The 16,087-nt window shown below is 42.1% G+C and overlaps 1 protein-coding gene across 1 annotated transcript in view; it reads right to left on the bottom strand.

The window, feature by feature from the left end:
* Positions 1–11,770, bottom strand: part of CARD11 (caspase recruitment domain family member 11) — a 45,328-nt gene extending 33,558 nt beyond the window's left edge. The window contains 1 exon segment of the mRNA XM_005145260.4: positions 11,649–11,770. Coding sequence (XP_005145317.3) covers positions 11,649–11,661 — 13 coding nt within the window. The 5' untranslated portion in view covers positions 11,662–11,770.
* Between the last annotated feature and the right edge of the window lie 4,317 nt (positions 11,771–16,087).

Raw genomic sequence — 16,087 nt, 5'->3', positions numbered from 1 at the left:
TGTAATTCACTGTGGCGATTTAATGATTCAGTTCAATATCTTAAATGCACTATGGAAAGGTATAATAGCTCCCCACCTAGCTCTGTGAAGACTTACCCATACACGTTTAGCTCTTAATTGCTAGCAGCATATTCTGTTGGATCAAACACTGTCCAGTTTCCCAAGGGTGATGACTGCTATGATTCACATATACATTTTGTTCATTTTAAATGCACAGCTTCATGTAGATAGAACAGATACGTTACTCACTTTGTGACCTCTTTGTAACTATTACTTTAAAAGAGACTCTAATTTAATAGAACAAACTGCTGTCTTGCACAGGCTAGCTTGACTGTGGCTTGAAGAATGATACGCACACCTTACGTAACCAATACCTGTAGTCCTTCTTCCACAAAGTCACTGGAAGAAGTAAGCTTCACTCCTAGCTGCAGATTGCCATAGTCCTTGATGTTCTGCTCATTGGCAAAATCCTCTGTCCTTGTAAGCTTGCTTAAATCTGCATGCCTCAGCCAGCAGAGCACAAAACACACAGAGGATGCCATTTGACAAGAGAAAGTCTACAACAGACCACAAGCAGCCTGCTCTAAGGACAAAACCTCACCAGGAATCAAAAGGAACTCGCTATTTTATTGCTGGAAATTAGAATTCTCCTTTCACATGGAAATGGTCGTACTTGTTTTATGAATCATTTTTCCCTCTTATGATTTCTGGTCACCTCCTCTTCTTCCTGCTTTGTGTCCTCTCTCTTCTTGTACCCGTGTCACAGGACTGTGTCATGTAGCTCCGGAAACATACACCCACCATCCTCTCTCTCAAACTTGCTGTTTATAGTACATAGAAAGGTGCTGGGGGCTGCCTTACTTCCCTTTTCTTCTGAACAGAAATTGTGGGTAACTTTCAAACATGACACCACTGCAGAGGAAAGTCTTAGAGGAAGTGTCCTCACAGCCACAGGGAGCTGTGCACTCTGGATGGAGCAAGGAAAACCTGAGGAGCACCTCCAACAGGTTGTCCTGTACTGCAGAGAATACAGCTGGATTACATTAACCAGTGCCACCAAAGAAACCTCACTTGCAACTGAGAACAGTAAAGCAATCTCTGGAAAACAGAGACAGTTCCCTTTCCTTCCTGCTGGAGGGCTCCTTTAAGTTGCCACTATAGCAATTTAAAGCAAAAAAGGTCTGATTCTTCACTTAATGGGACTGTACTTACGGGTGGTGACCTCTCTATGACTTTGTCTCCCCGTCTTGGTGAAGAGATACCAAAGTCTGTATTTCCTCCCTTCAAAGCACTGCAAGGAGGAACTAAGCATCTTCCATTGCTTTCTCCATAACTAACTCAATTGCTCTGATGATAGAGAATAAATGCTGCAAAGCTTTCATGTGGAAAAGTTATCCCAGAAGAATTAACTGATCATTGGAAGAGACTAAACTCTGGTCCCATCAGGAAACTCAGGTCAGTTCAGTTCATGGTTATGAAAAGACCAAAGCAGCATAGTACTAACATGGCAAGAAATTTGGCTATCCATCTTCACCTGGGTACGTTCTGGAGAATGAGTCAACACAAGGAGAAGCACGAGACTTCTACCAAATTCTCTGCTGTCTGTGGAAATAAATAGTTGTGAAAACAGCAACTCGAAAGCAATGCCAGAATTAGCATCAAGACTGCAACGCTCCATCTGTGAGCATCCCAGTCTTTAAGCATGGGCAGCTGCTGTCAAAACAGCCTCTACAAACAATATTACAAAAGCAAGATTTTCAGGATTATATACATGAAAATACTGATCTTTAGGGGAATTTACAAGGGGTTGTAATCAACTACAAGTCTGTGCAAGCTTAGTTGTATTTTCCTAACTTATGCCTTGAAGCATAACAATTCCATATGTGCTATCCCCATTACCTCATAGTATCACAAGGTAGCAACAAAAGCATTTGTGGAATATGGAAAGCCTTTGTTTTGAATGCAGCGTTGTATCTGCATACAAAGGGAGGTTACAGGCAATAAAAGCACTAGTAAATGGCTCCCACACCTGAGGATCAATTTCCCCTATTTCTCATTCTTACCCAAGGGCACAGCTTGTAATCAGGGTCAGATTTTCAAAGGGTGCAGGTAGCATTTAGGCAACAAAATAAATGGCCAGCTTGTTGCAAGACTTGCCCCAGTGTGGCATAAGGTACTGTTAGGAATAACAGAGCTGCTGAGTGCTAAGCACTTAGACAAATCAGGTCTTTCTTACACACTTAACTTGGAGCTGAGCTCTTTCAAAAAGCTTTTTGCAACTGCTGCATTCTTCAAATGCTAAGGATTTGAAAAATGGGCCTTTAAAGCTTTGTGAAGTGCTAATTTTTACATGAATAGGAAACTGTTCTATATAGCACCTATAAATCTGGCTGGCAGTGGTATTTAAGTGGTTCTGATTCTCTAGTATTATACAATGTCTCCAGTAGCACACATCCCACAGGGAAGAGTGCAGATGCTGTGTGCCAGTGCTTACCTGTATTAATTCCAGCCCTTCTGAATCCATGAAATAAGTATTCTACTAGCTAACGGGTCATGGTAAACATTGCTGATGCATCAATCTCTTTTCAGCATATTGTCTCCAACTCCAATTGAGATTTTAAGACTTAAATGAGATTTTAAGCTTTGAAACCTCTGAGAAATAATACAAGAAAGGTTCATTGTATGTAACTGACAAGATTTCTTTCTATGAGGCACAAAACTATTTTTCTTATGCTCAAAATGTAATACAGGGTCGAAACCATATGAGGCTTTAGATTAGATTCTCCTTCCATCATTGTTTGCTCTATTTACTTTCTCTCCCCAAAGCCGGTAAGTTCAGCATTGCAGGATCTACACTGCTGACTCAGGTAACGGAGCCCGAACTCATACAAACCTATTTAAAACAGGTCCAATGATTTTATTTTCTAATCATAAACACGAAATTTAATTAGCATCTCATTGCTAATGAAGTCACCATGAAGGATGAAACCAAGGAATTAGGCAGAGGGATGGAATGTCAAGCATACAACTGTTATGCAGGAGGTGGTTTAACTCCTGCTTCCCTCCACTCAGGTTTCAGACCTTTTAAGAATCATGTGCTGTGTTTACAGGTTCCCTTCTTTGATGGCAATGCCCTTCTATCTCCTATGGCAGTAATTACTCTAGCATGATATATGTGAAGTACAAAATAATGACGGGTAAGGTTCACTCTGGATGAGAAACAGGAGCAAGATAGAGCAAGTTGGATCTGAATTCAAAACCCTATTTTGTCACAGGCTACCCAGGTCAGTAATTGTTTCAAATCCTATAAAAGCAATACACTCATCACCTGAGAAAAGACCTTGTATTATTCTCCAGGGTACTGCAAACATCAGAAAGATAAAAGGAATTTTTTCAAGGAAGCATATGGAGAATTTTAAAAGCCTCTTTAAAATAAGAAATATTCCCAGCCTTTTCATTACCAGCATTCCTAGGAGGTCTGGCCTAGGCTGACATCAGCACTGATGCTTACATTACTGGGTGAGATTGTGTCTCCTGTGAGCTACCCCTATCATCCCTCCAGAGATCTTGAGAGCACAGGAGCTCTCAACCTGTCTTTGCCCACCCATGCCTGTTTGAAAGGGTTACATGAGCACATCTCCCTGCATAGCAATGCAGCTGGTTACCTGAGGAGAAGGCAGGGACAGGCATTCTTCTACTGCTGCTCCTCGAGGTGCCTCGGTGAGGGAAGAGAGGACTCGGTGAGAAGTGGGCAAGTACCGTGGGAGAGCTCTGAAAGGGCTGATGAGCTGCAGTAACCACAAACCTGAACTTGCTTCTTGTACTTACACTGAAATTGTTCAGAGCAAGTCAGTGTGGGAGGAAGTATTCACAGGACCTGTCCTGAGAGCAAGTAATTATTAGTAACTCCTGGATTGCTAGGGAAGCTTCTGGGGTAGCTCTGTGTGTGGGCTTGCCCCTTGGCTGCTCTCAATGACAACACTCTCTCGGGTAAAAAGGGCTTTATTTTGCTGGTCCTGGTTAGTCATGGGTGGGCAACTTCTTAATTCTTGTAGACTCCCTGATGCAACTTGAGAGCTGGAAACATTCAAGGACATGGTCACAGCATTAAAAAAGCTCACTGCTTTGCAACGTGATAAAACTAGTTCTTCTTTACCAGTAATGGCAAGCGGAAGGTAGATCAAGCAATGCTCTATGTACTAAGGCAGGAGCAATACAGTGACAGCGAAGCTTTCGTGGACGCTGTCACATCAATTTTCTCTTGATAATCTCACAATGCTTTAAAAGTTCTGTTCTATTTTCAGGGCAGCTGCCAATGAATACAGCAGTATCTTCGTAGAGCCACAGAATAGTTAGGGTTGGAAAGGACCTTAAGATCATCCAGTTCCAACCCCCTACAATGGGCAGGGACACCTCACACTAAACCATGTCACCCAAGGCTCTGTCCAACCTGGCCTTGAACACCACCAGGGATGGAGCATTCATAACTTCCCTGAGCAGCCCATTCCAGTGCATCATCACCCTCACAGTAAAGAATTTCTTCCTTATATCCAGCCTACCATACCAGCTTCATACCAGCGTTTAAGGATCAGCAGAGTTGAGTAAATAATACGTATCCATGTGAGGGATGGAGGAAGGTGTAAGTAACCCACTTCTAGATGTATAGAACATAACACTGAATGCCAGGATGCCAGGATGTGGCCTCACAGCCCACAGAGTCTGATGCTCCGATTCGACTCTTTATAGCAGCTCTACATGCAGGACCAGAGGGTCAGTTTTGGACCACACTGGCCAAAAACACAACACAACAACCTAAACAGCCTGTGCTACTACAGCCAGTTTTATATGTTAAGCATTCTCCGCAAGAGAAAAGAAGTGGAAGAATGTCCCAGATGAAATATGACATTGGCAAGTGAGGTCTAGAAACCTTGCTAAAGCAAAATGAGCCATCTCTGCCTTCTCTCTGATCTTTTCTATCTTCCATTTGCTGTGCTTGATGCATTACTTCATTTCCCTTAGGATCAGTCACCAAGCAGAGGTGATGGATACCTTCAGTTCGAATGTATAATGTATATAGAGAAGTTTGTCAGTTATCTTCACTCACCTGATGAAACTACCATACATGGAATGGTAATCGGAATCAGAGAGGAAGAATAGACAAGATATTGAATAAGACAAGTGAGCCAAGTCAGACAAATGGGTCAGACTGAAAGCAGAAGAGGACTTGGGATGTCCTGGAGGACCAGAATACAGTAACAAAACCCCTCTCTGCCTTTTCTCATGTTCTATCCTCAAAGTAGTTGAATGTTCCATTTATCTTCACTGCTCCAGTCTATTTCATGCAGAGACTTAGGTCTGTGCTGATGGCATTAGCTACTTAATAGGTTTGCATCCAACATGTCCTGCTCAAATAGCCTCGGATTTATGGACTATGATCTGTCATAATGATGGGGCGCAATTGCAACGAATTTGTATTTTTCTGCATTGCAGAAGTTTATGATGTATCAAGAGCAAGTCCTTCAATTCACAGCCTTCAGTCCTTCAATTCACATCCTTCAAAGAGGCATTCAAATTCTGGTGCCTTCCTCAGTAGGTCTAGTATCTCCAATTATTCTTTGCAGGTGAAAAAAAGTCAGTCCTTCTGACACCAAATTCTCACATGCCACTTGAAGTAAATTTTGAGCCAGACACTGCTCTCACAAGTGTGCAACCCTGGTTATTCAGTGATTCAGTGACAGCAATGCTGTCAAGATCATTTACTGCAGCAAAACTGCCTGGGTACTGCTCTCACAATGGATATGGGCAAGTCACAAAGACACAGTCTGTAGTGTAAATTCCATAGGAAATGCTCAAGTATCACTTTTCCTTCAGATCACAGACTTGCAGATCGAAGAACCCCAAAATGATTCAGTGATTCCAGCCATACAGGAAATTATACTATCTTCACCTTTTTAGAACACCTGAAGCAGAAGAAAACATACCTCTCTGCCCTAAGATATAAATTTTATTATATCTTTGTTTCACACCCCATTGATATCTTTCATGTCATAAACGGCAAAACTGAGAGAACAAAAGAGAATGAGATTAAACCTTCTGCAATAAAACACGTAAGTTTTGGTCTTCCTGAAAAATCTGTAACTGGAAATACTGGAATATGCTCAAATGCCCCCCAAATCTTAAACAATTAAACACTGAGACTTATTCTCACTTGTTTTGGCAGGAACTGTAAAGGAAGACTAGTATTGAAGAACCTTGATCTTGTTTTTTTAAAAGGGGAAAATCAGCTCTGCAATAGTAAAAAAGGTGGAAAATGTTTATGGAATTATGTATTTTCAGTTAGTGCAAGTCATTAGTGAAATGAGTTTGATGATCTCTCTAACTACATCATTATAAGCTGTGAAAAACATACGGAACGGCAACTACCTTGATGTGGCGCTCTGGGACACGGGTTAGTGTTGTTCTTGGCAGAGGCAGGTGAACAGTTGGACTGAATGATATTAGGGGTCTTTTCCAACCTAAATGATTCTCTGATTCAGAAAAAAGCCAAGGGATAGAGATGGAGGCAGCAGCTGCCGGATGGATGCTGTGCCTTGTTCTTGGAAAAGACTGGGATGCACCAGTAGACTCTGGAGAGGATCCATGCAAAACCGCAGCCAGGGATAAAGCATTCTGTTAAACACAGACTTCATGTGACAGACCAGTTTGGTCAGTGAATGGTGTAGGTCACTGGTATTTTAACCGAGATGTCAAAAGCCTTCAAATGATCTTATAAATGTGATACTCAGCACATCGTAATTTGGAAATGAAATGCATTTGGTGCAACCTTTAGGAAAAGAGTTGAAGCAACCTTTGGGTGTCTTCCCAGTTTGCTCAGAATTTACAGAGGGGAACATCTGAAATGCTTCTTTATTTGCATTTCAAACCCTGGAGGAACCTAACTTTTGTGCTTAAATATAGTAAATGTGCGTAACAACCTATTAAGCACACTCATACTGATTGCAAATATGGGCACAGCTAGATTAGAAATGTTTGTACACATACAGAGCTGTAAAAAACTGAGGTGGAAACAATCCATTAAGTGCTAATGATAACCACACATGTACTGCTCGCATACAGCTTTTTCTGCATCCAAATGGGAAAAAATCCTTATCCCATTTTAAACAGCGACCTCTCACGTTAAATTTACCCTTCAGTGCCTCAATTACAACCTGAGGAAAATTTGCCAGCAAACAACCAGTGCTCAGGAGGCCGGTGGGAATCCTCTCATTGCTTGCACTGAAGCTGTATTTCTCCCGTGAACTACAAAAGCCCCAGGGCTGACTACCAGACCCAGACATATAACAAGTATCTTTGTGTAAGGCCAAACTGGCCTCGGGGACCAGAACAAACAGGTTTGCTAACGCTACACAGTGTTACTTTACACAGACAAATTCAGTGAGGAACCGATTACTACAAATAATATCACATACACAGCTGTCTATACATTTATCCTTTTGACACAACCAGAATGTTATAGCATTTCACTTGACATTTCTGCTAGATTTCCAGGGAGATTTGACAAATTTCTTTTCCTTTTGAGTTGTTAAAGAGACTCCTAGAGGTGAGACAGCATTAGAAAGAATTGCCCCATCCAGCACTGCTGATAAAATAGGGTTTGCAGGACTAACAGAACAAGAATATTCCCTTTACTATATGTTCAGCAGCAATAGCAGACAATGTACAACACATTGCCAAGTTTTGGTGCTATTAGTAATATACTTTTATGAGCTGTGGGAAATAAACCCCTATGTGTTTGCCTTTCCTATAAAAAAGTACAAAGGCCTTATCCACTGGTAAAATGTTAAGTACACCCCTTGTAGATCACTGAGCATGTGAGCCCATGGTACTCACAAGCTGTCACCATTCCTAAAGCCCAAATATTTGGGAGAAGATTATGAAGGAAGAAGAGTGTTCAAAAATCAAAGCTCAGGAAAGACCTTTATGTTTAGCTAAAGTCAACGTGAAAACTGCCAGCCAAGGAGCAATGCCCACGGCTGGGACACACCATGACGAGGCATATGGCAGATCTGCTGTTTAGTCAAACTGTGCTTCAAACAGACTGGCACCATAGTCTCCTTTTGCCTGAGGAGCCAAAGCGAGAGGGTAACATAGGGAGAGAATACAGAAGAAAGAAGTAGAGAGAAAGAAGCTTTTATCACTCATTGGCTTTGTGCCACAGAGACCAATTACATACATTTGACAGCAACCATTATAATTCCAGAGTCCTTGAACAAATCACAAGCAGAAAGGTTACCTTACTGAAAGTGTTCATTGCCATTAAACAACTGACCCAGACTAGAGGGTGAAGGCAGCGCTTAAGAGAGAGTCTGGGAGGAAGGGAAGCGATGGAGAATCTTCTTACATGCACACCTGAGAAAACCCCATAATTTGTTCCGAGAAAGGAACTGCAGGTTCACTGCAGATCATGTATTCTCAGCCAAGTGGTCAGAGTTCTCAGACTGCAATTCCTACAGACATGCTGCTGTTATCAGTGGCAAAACCCACATAAACCTCACCAACTTTATGAGATTTATTGGTTTACTTTCCAGTTTGAAAATCATGAGGCCTGCTCCCCTATTCCTTGTTGCTTTGAAGTTTAGATTGCTATGGAGGCTATCTACAAAGAAAACTGCCATGGGTCAGATTCCATGTCGGTTACACAACCTTAATGATCACATCTAACTGAAAAGTTCGTATTTCATGAAACCTGCATTTCAATATCAAAGAGTTGAGACATGCTAAAAAGTGGGTATCTTGTTCTCTCTCTGTAACACAGGCATAATACTAGGAGAAATGAGGATCTCTGTAGATTTCATCCTCTGTGCACAATCATTCCATATGGATGATGAAAAATTTCACCAAGTAACTGTATGTAAACCAAGGTCATTTGGCATATAGCATTTAGATTTTTTTCAGCATATCCCAGTTATGTGGGACACATCCTTCTACAGAAGGTTCAAACTGCCTTTAACAGATGTGTGCAGTCAGATAGTTCTCTTTCCACCCATGTTTAAGGTTTATTTTCCCCTTAATTCAGAGTTGAAGCTAATTGGAAGTAACCATTTGTGTAAGACCAAGGAGTCAAACATGGTTCTGAATTTATGTTCTGGGGTTGGCAATTGGATGGAAAGGTTCCAGACTCTTTCCAGCTGAAACTTGTCCTCTGCCGAAGTCAACAAACCAGATACACACACACACACAAAAGCACTGCTAGCTCCAGGTCCCCTTGCAACTGTCACAACACAACTTTGACAATGCCCTTTTCTAACTCAACATACACAAACTGTCAGGATGAAAAAGGAAGAGAAAGACAGAAAGAAGAGATGTTGTGAACGAAGAGATGTTGTTTCGTCAATGATTTCTGGGAGATATCATGGCCTTACAAAAGGACCAGTAATAGGGCACAGAATCCTGACAAACAAAGCATAAAATAATCATTCAAGTTTTTGCAGAATGACTAAAAGGAGCGCAAGTAGTTTTCATATCACAGGATGAGTTGTAGCAGAGAAGGAAGGAGTCATATTGGACTGTATCTGTAAAATGTATAGGTCTCATTTTATGGTTCGATGGACTGATCCCAAGATCCAGAGACAAAGATATTTTAAGGTACTTTGCTTCTGTATTCACAAGACAATGCTCACAGCTCAAAGGCCACCGTTTGCTAGCTCTGAACCAGGAGGATATATTACAATGCAAAGATGAAATTTAAGCTCCTTTCACTCACAAGGAGATGGACAATTTGAGAGAGCAGAACAGATTGCTGAGAGAATTCTCCACTAATAATTCTCTTATTTAATTCAGCTGAGTTTAATAAGTGCTCCTTATTCAGTCCCCAAAAGCTCTTATCAGAACATCCCCAGAAATAAATCCTCAGTCTCAATAGTCCTGCTTGGGAAGGCAAGCTAAGAGTCTTCATCAAAAAAAAAAGGTACTTATTTGTCATATCCTAGTTCAAAGCTTACAACTTAAGCAAGGAATAATAGTCAGTCATTGTCCTTGGATGCAGTGGTGTTAGCCATGCTTGTCTCAGTGACTCACCAATATATCTGGTATAAAGAGAAATGAGCTGTTTCCAGATTGTAGGAGTAAAGTTACTCCTCCCACTACACTGTTAGAGCTGAGAACCTCTACCTCTGGATCTGGAATCCCATAGGAATGAACCCCATGCCAGTGTCACACCAGAAGTTCTGCTGTGGAGCAGATTTAAAACTACTAAAGTTCACTAAAAAGGCTTATGATCAACCAGAACTGCATTTATGGTTTCCCAAAGACATTTTGGATTGTCCTCGCCTGTTTTTAAATCTACTTTCGGTACCATCATTAAGCTCTTCCTCTGCTGCACCTTGCATATTCTGCAAAGCAAAGGGGAGCTGAGAGACTGCAATAACTTCCTCCAGTTCCCCTACAGGTACTTAGTGGGGATACTTAAGGCAGCAGAGAGTAAGATCATCTGCATCAGCAGTTCCTCCCAATATGAATGCAACATTCAAGATAAACATAGATAAGAGAAATCTGGTGGGGAGTTGTGGTAAGAACTTAGGAAGGAGTGGGTTGATAGAGAAGGGACAGAATATACAAAGTCAGGGCAGGCAGTATATGTGAGTGGAGATGAAGCTACGGTGTGTTATAGGTGTTAGAAAATCCTCTGTGAAACAGAAAGACAGGATGGTAATGGTTATTTGTTGTGAATGAGTAAGTATGGAAGGAAGCCATGCAAGTATAAAAGTCTTGTATTTCAGGATGCATCCCCAGACTTGTAAAGGTGCAAGTCCTGTGCATGTACATGAAAGGGATAGACAGGAGAGCAGCATGTGTGCGCAAGGACAACCCACTGGAGAGGCAACACCAGCATGTGTGCAAAATTGACTGAAGGCCAGCAATGTCTGCTGTGTACATGAGAAAGCGGATGGAGTAGGAAGCAGGAGCGCGTGTGAGAAACCAGAGAAGCAAAGGAAAAGAGGAACACAACGCAGAAAAGGAACTGACAGAGGGGAAGGAAAGATGAAGAACGTGGGGGAGGATGTACAGTCTATTGCACAGGCAAGAGAGAGAAGGTGGAGAGAAAGGAAAGGAATGAGCAAGGGAAACATTTGTCACACAGAAAATATGCTTGACGAAAAACAGGCATAAAAAGTGAAAAAGATAATCAGAGGTACATTAGGGTTGAGACAAGAACAAAGGGAGTGAGAAGAACAATTAGAAGAGAAAAAACAAGAAAGATATTATTAGTTAACAGAAAACATAAATACCCAGCGAAGAGATTTAAGGAAAAGGCTAGGGTGTAACACACAATAGGTAGAACCAGAAATTCCCTGCAGATCAGTACTGATGATCAGTCCTTTAACCTCCCCTCTCTAGACCTCTCGGTGCATGCTTCCTTAAGAACACATTTGCACCTCCAGCTACAGCCTGTTGACCTCATCAAACCCTGAGCTCCAAGTATGGGTGCACGCAAAGTACGAGACCTGCTGAAGGCAAGGAAGGCACAGAAGAAACAGACTCTTGAAAACGAACGCAAAAAGGGTGAAAGTGGAACTTGTAGGGGTTGGAGTCAAACACTGTCCCAGCCAGCAGTGAGGTGGAGCTGACCTGTCCGCTGCTTTCCTTACCTTGGGTGCTCATGAGTGACTGGGTTGTCTTGCTGCAGCTGCCCCAGGCTTTAGCTCTCTCTATGTTGCCTCCATGCAATAGTCAGTGTCTCCCCAGGAGTCCTGGAGAGGTCATTTGTGCTCTGCAGCTGATGAAAGTAATGAAACACAAGGAGCAAAACACCCCATTGGCCCCTAAAACACCAAGAGTTTAAGGAGAGTTGGGAATGAAGGAAGCCAGTGCATTGGTGTCGGAACGCGCAAAGAGCAACACAGAAAGTAAGAAAAAAGTGTGTCAGAGGCTGGGAGGGGCAGAGAAGGAAAATGCAAAGATCTGACAGGAAACCAGACTATAAATCTGCTTAGGGTTTAAAAAAACACATTTCTGCTCCCCAGCCATACAGCCTGTTTGCAAATGACTGCACACAGGTGACAGCAGAGCTCTGAAGTACAGCGGTAAGCAAATAAAGAGGCACCTTTGCCCCTTCCCCAGGCAGGGCAGCGGGCAGAGCTGGCAGCAGCCCAAACGGCTGGCTCAGATATAACAAAGAGGCTGCCTCCACTGCTTTGCTTCCAGCTCTCTAGACTTTTAGTGCATGCTTCCCTCAGGCAAGAGGGGACACGCTGAATGCCAGCCTTATCCATGCTGCACCTCTCCAACCACAACACAGCAGCCCATGCTTCACAGGGCACATGCTGGCTAGAAAGCAGGCAGGAAAGCAAATAGAAAGGACTGAAGAAAACAGAGTTTCAAGAATAATTCCAGGCCAAAGGAGTTCTGGCTTGTTCCAAGGTTTCAAAGGCTTTTCAAGAAAGCATCTATTTTATTAATAGCTGCTTTTGCTAAAAAGGGAGTCAACAACATTTATTTATGCAAACATTAGATTATTTTACAGTCGAATGATACTTTAAACTATATATTTTCTAAAGGGAGTCTCTGCTGACATAAAGAAGCTGCAGTATCTTCTGTTGCTTTAATGCTTGACTCCAGGTTGAAGGCCACACATGCAAATCCAACACAGATGGGTCTCATTGATGACATATACCTGCTAGGCTGCAACTACATCCAGGCTGCAGCGACATCCCTCCATAAGCAAGCCAATGAGAGCAAAGTCAGTCAGATGTTTCCCTTACTGTTTTCCCAATCCTACAGGCACAGGAGTCATCACCACTGCTAGAAACATCCTTCAGTGCTGTTGCCACCTCGCTCAGGGATCTTCATCACTTGCTTGATGTGATGGGTCTTCTTCTGCCAATTCAACCTCCAGGGGCAAACCCAGGCTCAGTTGCTCCTCAGGCTTTACTCTTTGCACTGAGTACATGGGCTCAAGTGAAGCCTCAGTGGAGTCAGCCACAGGCCCTGAGGAGGTGAGAACCAGAGGAAAAACTCCTTGAAGGAAGATTTACATGAGTATAATAGGAATGCAAGTTTGCAAGGGTGATTCTATGTATGTATATATGTTGATATGTGCATGGGTATGCTTTTATCTCACAAGAGAAACTAACAGAAATAAAAGCAGAAGTACTAGGGATAATTAACATGAGTGACCTACAATAGACAATCTAGGAATGTGAGAAGGGAAAACTGGTAGTAATGAAGTGAGAGAATGAGAAAGGAAAAAGTAGTTGTTAGAGAAAAAAGGGAAAAACAACAAATGGAAAGTAATACAACAGTACAGTGGAAAAACTATCAAAAGGATACAGCAGCGTCAAAGACAAGAGGATGGAGGAAGTGAGATACTAAAGTGAAAAGAAGAAATGTAAGGGCGAAATTACATTGCCCAAAAGTGTCCATTACAATAACACTCAAAAGTGTTCTTCCCAAACTGACAACTTGAACACCATGAAAATCATGAGGGAGCAGAACATATTCCAGGGAGCAAAATGCGTCCAGCAGCTCTGCTTTAATTCTCCCTTATCATTCCTCTAATTTCATGTGTTTGCACCTGGACTAGTGAGAGCTAAGTTTATCCATAAGGACCATAATGAAGGGGATTCAGTATGGATTTTAGTTCTCTCAATCAAGAGTTCAAATACTAAGGAAGGCCAGATTTTCTGCCTGCAACAGCAATGGCAGAAGATGCTACAGCCCTAAGTTCCAGTGAGGACTATATTGTTATGTGCTACTTGCCTTCTTATGTAACTTTACCAAAACTCACTTTCGAGTGAATGTGAAGCTGCATATGACAAGGTGCAGGAAGGCTTCCTGCTTTGAGCAGCCAAAGAGCTATACAGGAGACAACTGCACGGGTGAGGTTCTGCAGTTTCTCATTGGGTGAAAGCCAGGGAGACTTTGGGGTGAAATAAGAATTGTGACCTCCAATGACTCCATCAAAACCAACGTAAATTATTTCTACTGCTTTCACAGGGGAAGCTAATTTATGCATGCAACTGAAGCACAACCAGAGAAATTAACCCCGCTGGCAGGAGGCTTTGTGGTTTCACTTCGATTTAAAAACCCACACGTCGTCCACACATGGTTCCTGACCTGCAAGGAAAACCACGCTAGAAGTTGAAACCAAAACTGACCAAATCTCATTAGAGCATTTTCCTTCTGTCCTTGATTTCTTCAGTAAACAAGTTATCATGAGGTAGGCTATAAAACTGCCCTCCAGAGCCAAGCAAGGTGTTACATATCTATTTGCTCCTGCTCCTGCTTCTGCTATAGTTTTGCTTAATGTTGTAGACGACAAACAGCTTTCAGAAAGTGCAATAACTGTTCTAAAGAAGATTCCACACTTCCCTGGGCCTAAAGTGGCACCCCAGAGATGAAGCAATTACCCAGTGAAGCCTGAGCAGCTTTAAGGAATAGGTCACTGAAACTCAAAGGACCTAAAATTCTCTTAATCATAAAGACTTTACTGGCAAACTGAGATTACCTGAGCGGGATCCAGTCATCAATCACAAAGCCACATGCAACTGAGCATCAACTTTCTTTCATAAGGATATACAATCTTAATCCCAGTTTTCAGTTTTAAACAATTCTCTCAAGCTATAAAAATGTTATGGCTGAAGTTACAGTTCCTTGAGGCTAGACGACTAAAGTGATGGGTTTTAGACAATGTAAGTGTAGAAAATAAACCTGTTCTCTTAGGCAATGAGAAAATCCAAGGCAATGCAGATGCCACACCTAAAATAGAGGCAAAAAGCTGCAGAAGTTGAAGCAGGGGGTTCCTGACCAACTGTGGGGTCTAGGACCTTGCCTGGCAAAGTTACTTATATCTAAGACAGCAGCAACCATGGAGACATATATAGAAGAGTGAAAACTGGAAGGACATCTAAAATAAGCACTAGAAACATGGTACTGAGAAGAAGTCCAGAAAAGGCTTTCTGAAGCAGTCTGGCTGAAACAAAGGATATGTGGGTGTTGGATTAAACTCTCTTTTGTTATTTTTGACCTATTTCTGCTTCTCAGGGAAGCAGGAAAAAATAAAACAAAAAAAAAGGAAAATTCTTCCCTTTGTTTTTTTGGTAAAAACCTGAATTGCCTCAAAGACAAACCTCTGCCAGCTATTTCCTTCCTTATAAGCACAAAAAAAATCCACTGGAACTTTCAGTTTAAGCTAGCTGCTAACGGTTAAGAAGTAACAATATGTTTGCTTATGGCTTCTCAATCTCCTTTCATTAAACAAGAAACAATACATCACGCCTCTGCCTGCAGAGGAACTCCACTCATGTCTCCTGGACACACCTGGAATGTTTGCTGTCTCCCTCTTTCAGAGAGACTTCAGAGAAGAAGAGTGTATTTAGTTCCTTCCCATTGCTCTAATTCTGCACGACTGCTCTAATTCTGCATCTGAGCCCTGATGGCAAAGTGCATCTTGAGCTCTTTAATGGTGCTGTACCTTCCCTTCCTCCAGGCTTTTACTTTAGGATCCTTGCATAAAAAAGCCAGCAGAATCTCAAGGTTAGTCTGTCATTCTATTAGGGGGATCCAACAGTGCAGAAGACTCAGCATCTTTGATATTCCTCCACACCAGTGCTCCTCTCCTAAGTATTTTGCTCCCAGTGACTTTCATACAACAACATTGTTAGTGGGATCTATAGGGAAAGCTGCTCTTTCTGTCTGTCCCACGGGAATCGTATAAAATTAATCCAGTGGAAAGTTCTCCTTGTAGACCATGAATTCCGACAGAAAGCCTTTTACAGAGTCGCTTCAGGAGGGCAGGCCATAACTCAGAAGTGAAGCTGCCAGACAGCTTTAAATAGGTGCAGACTGAAGAGCTGGAAAAAAACAAGCCAAAACCCCAGCATTTGGAAGCAAAGAAACACTGAACTGTCCAGCTCAATCTGCTGTTCCTTTCCTTCTATCCCCCTCTTCTCCCTTGAGAGCCATCCCAACTCACGAAGAGACTGCCCTTGACTCCTTTTCAGTGTAACAGTCCTGAAAATCCCTGGATACCAGAAATGCATTTCACAAACTAGCGATTTGAGAATGAATATACTGCATTTCTCCTGCG

The sequence above is a fragment of the Melopsittacus undulatus genome, chromosome 8 (genome assembly GCF_012275295.1).
Source record: "Melopsittacus undulatus isolate bMelUnd1 chromosome 8, bMelUnd1.mat.Z, whole genome shotgun sequence".
NCBI lineage: Eukaryota > Metazoa > Chordata > Aves > Psittaciformes > Psittaculidae > Melopsittacus > Melopsittacus undulatus.
Note: the sequence above shows the minus strand (reverse complement) of the source record. Positions and strands in the feature narration are given on the sequence as shown.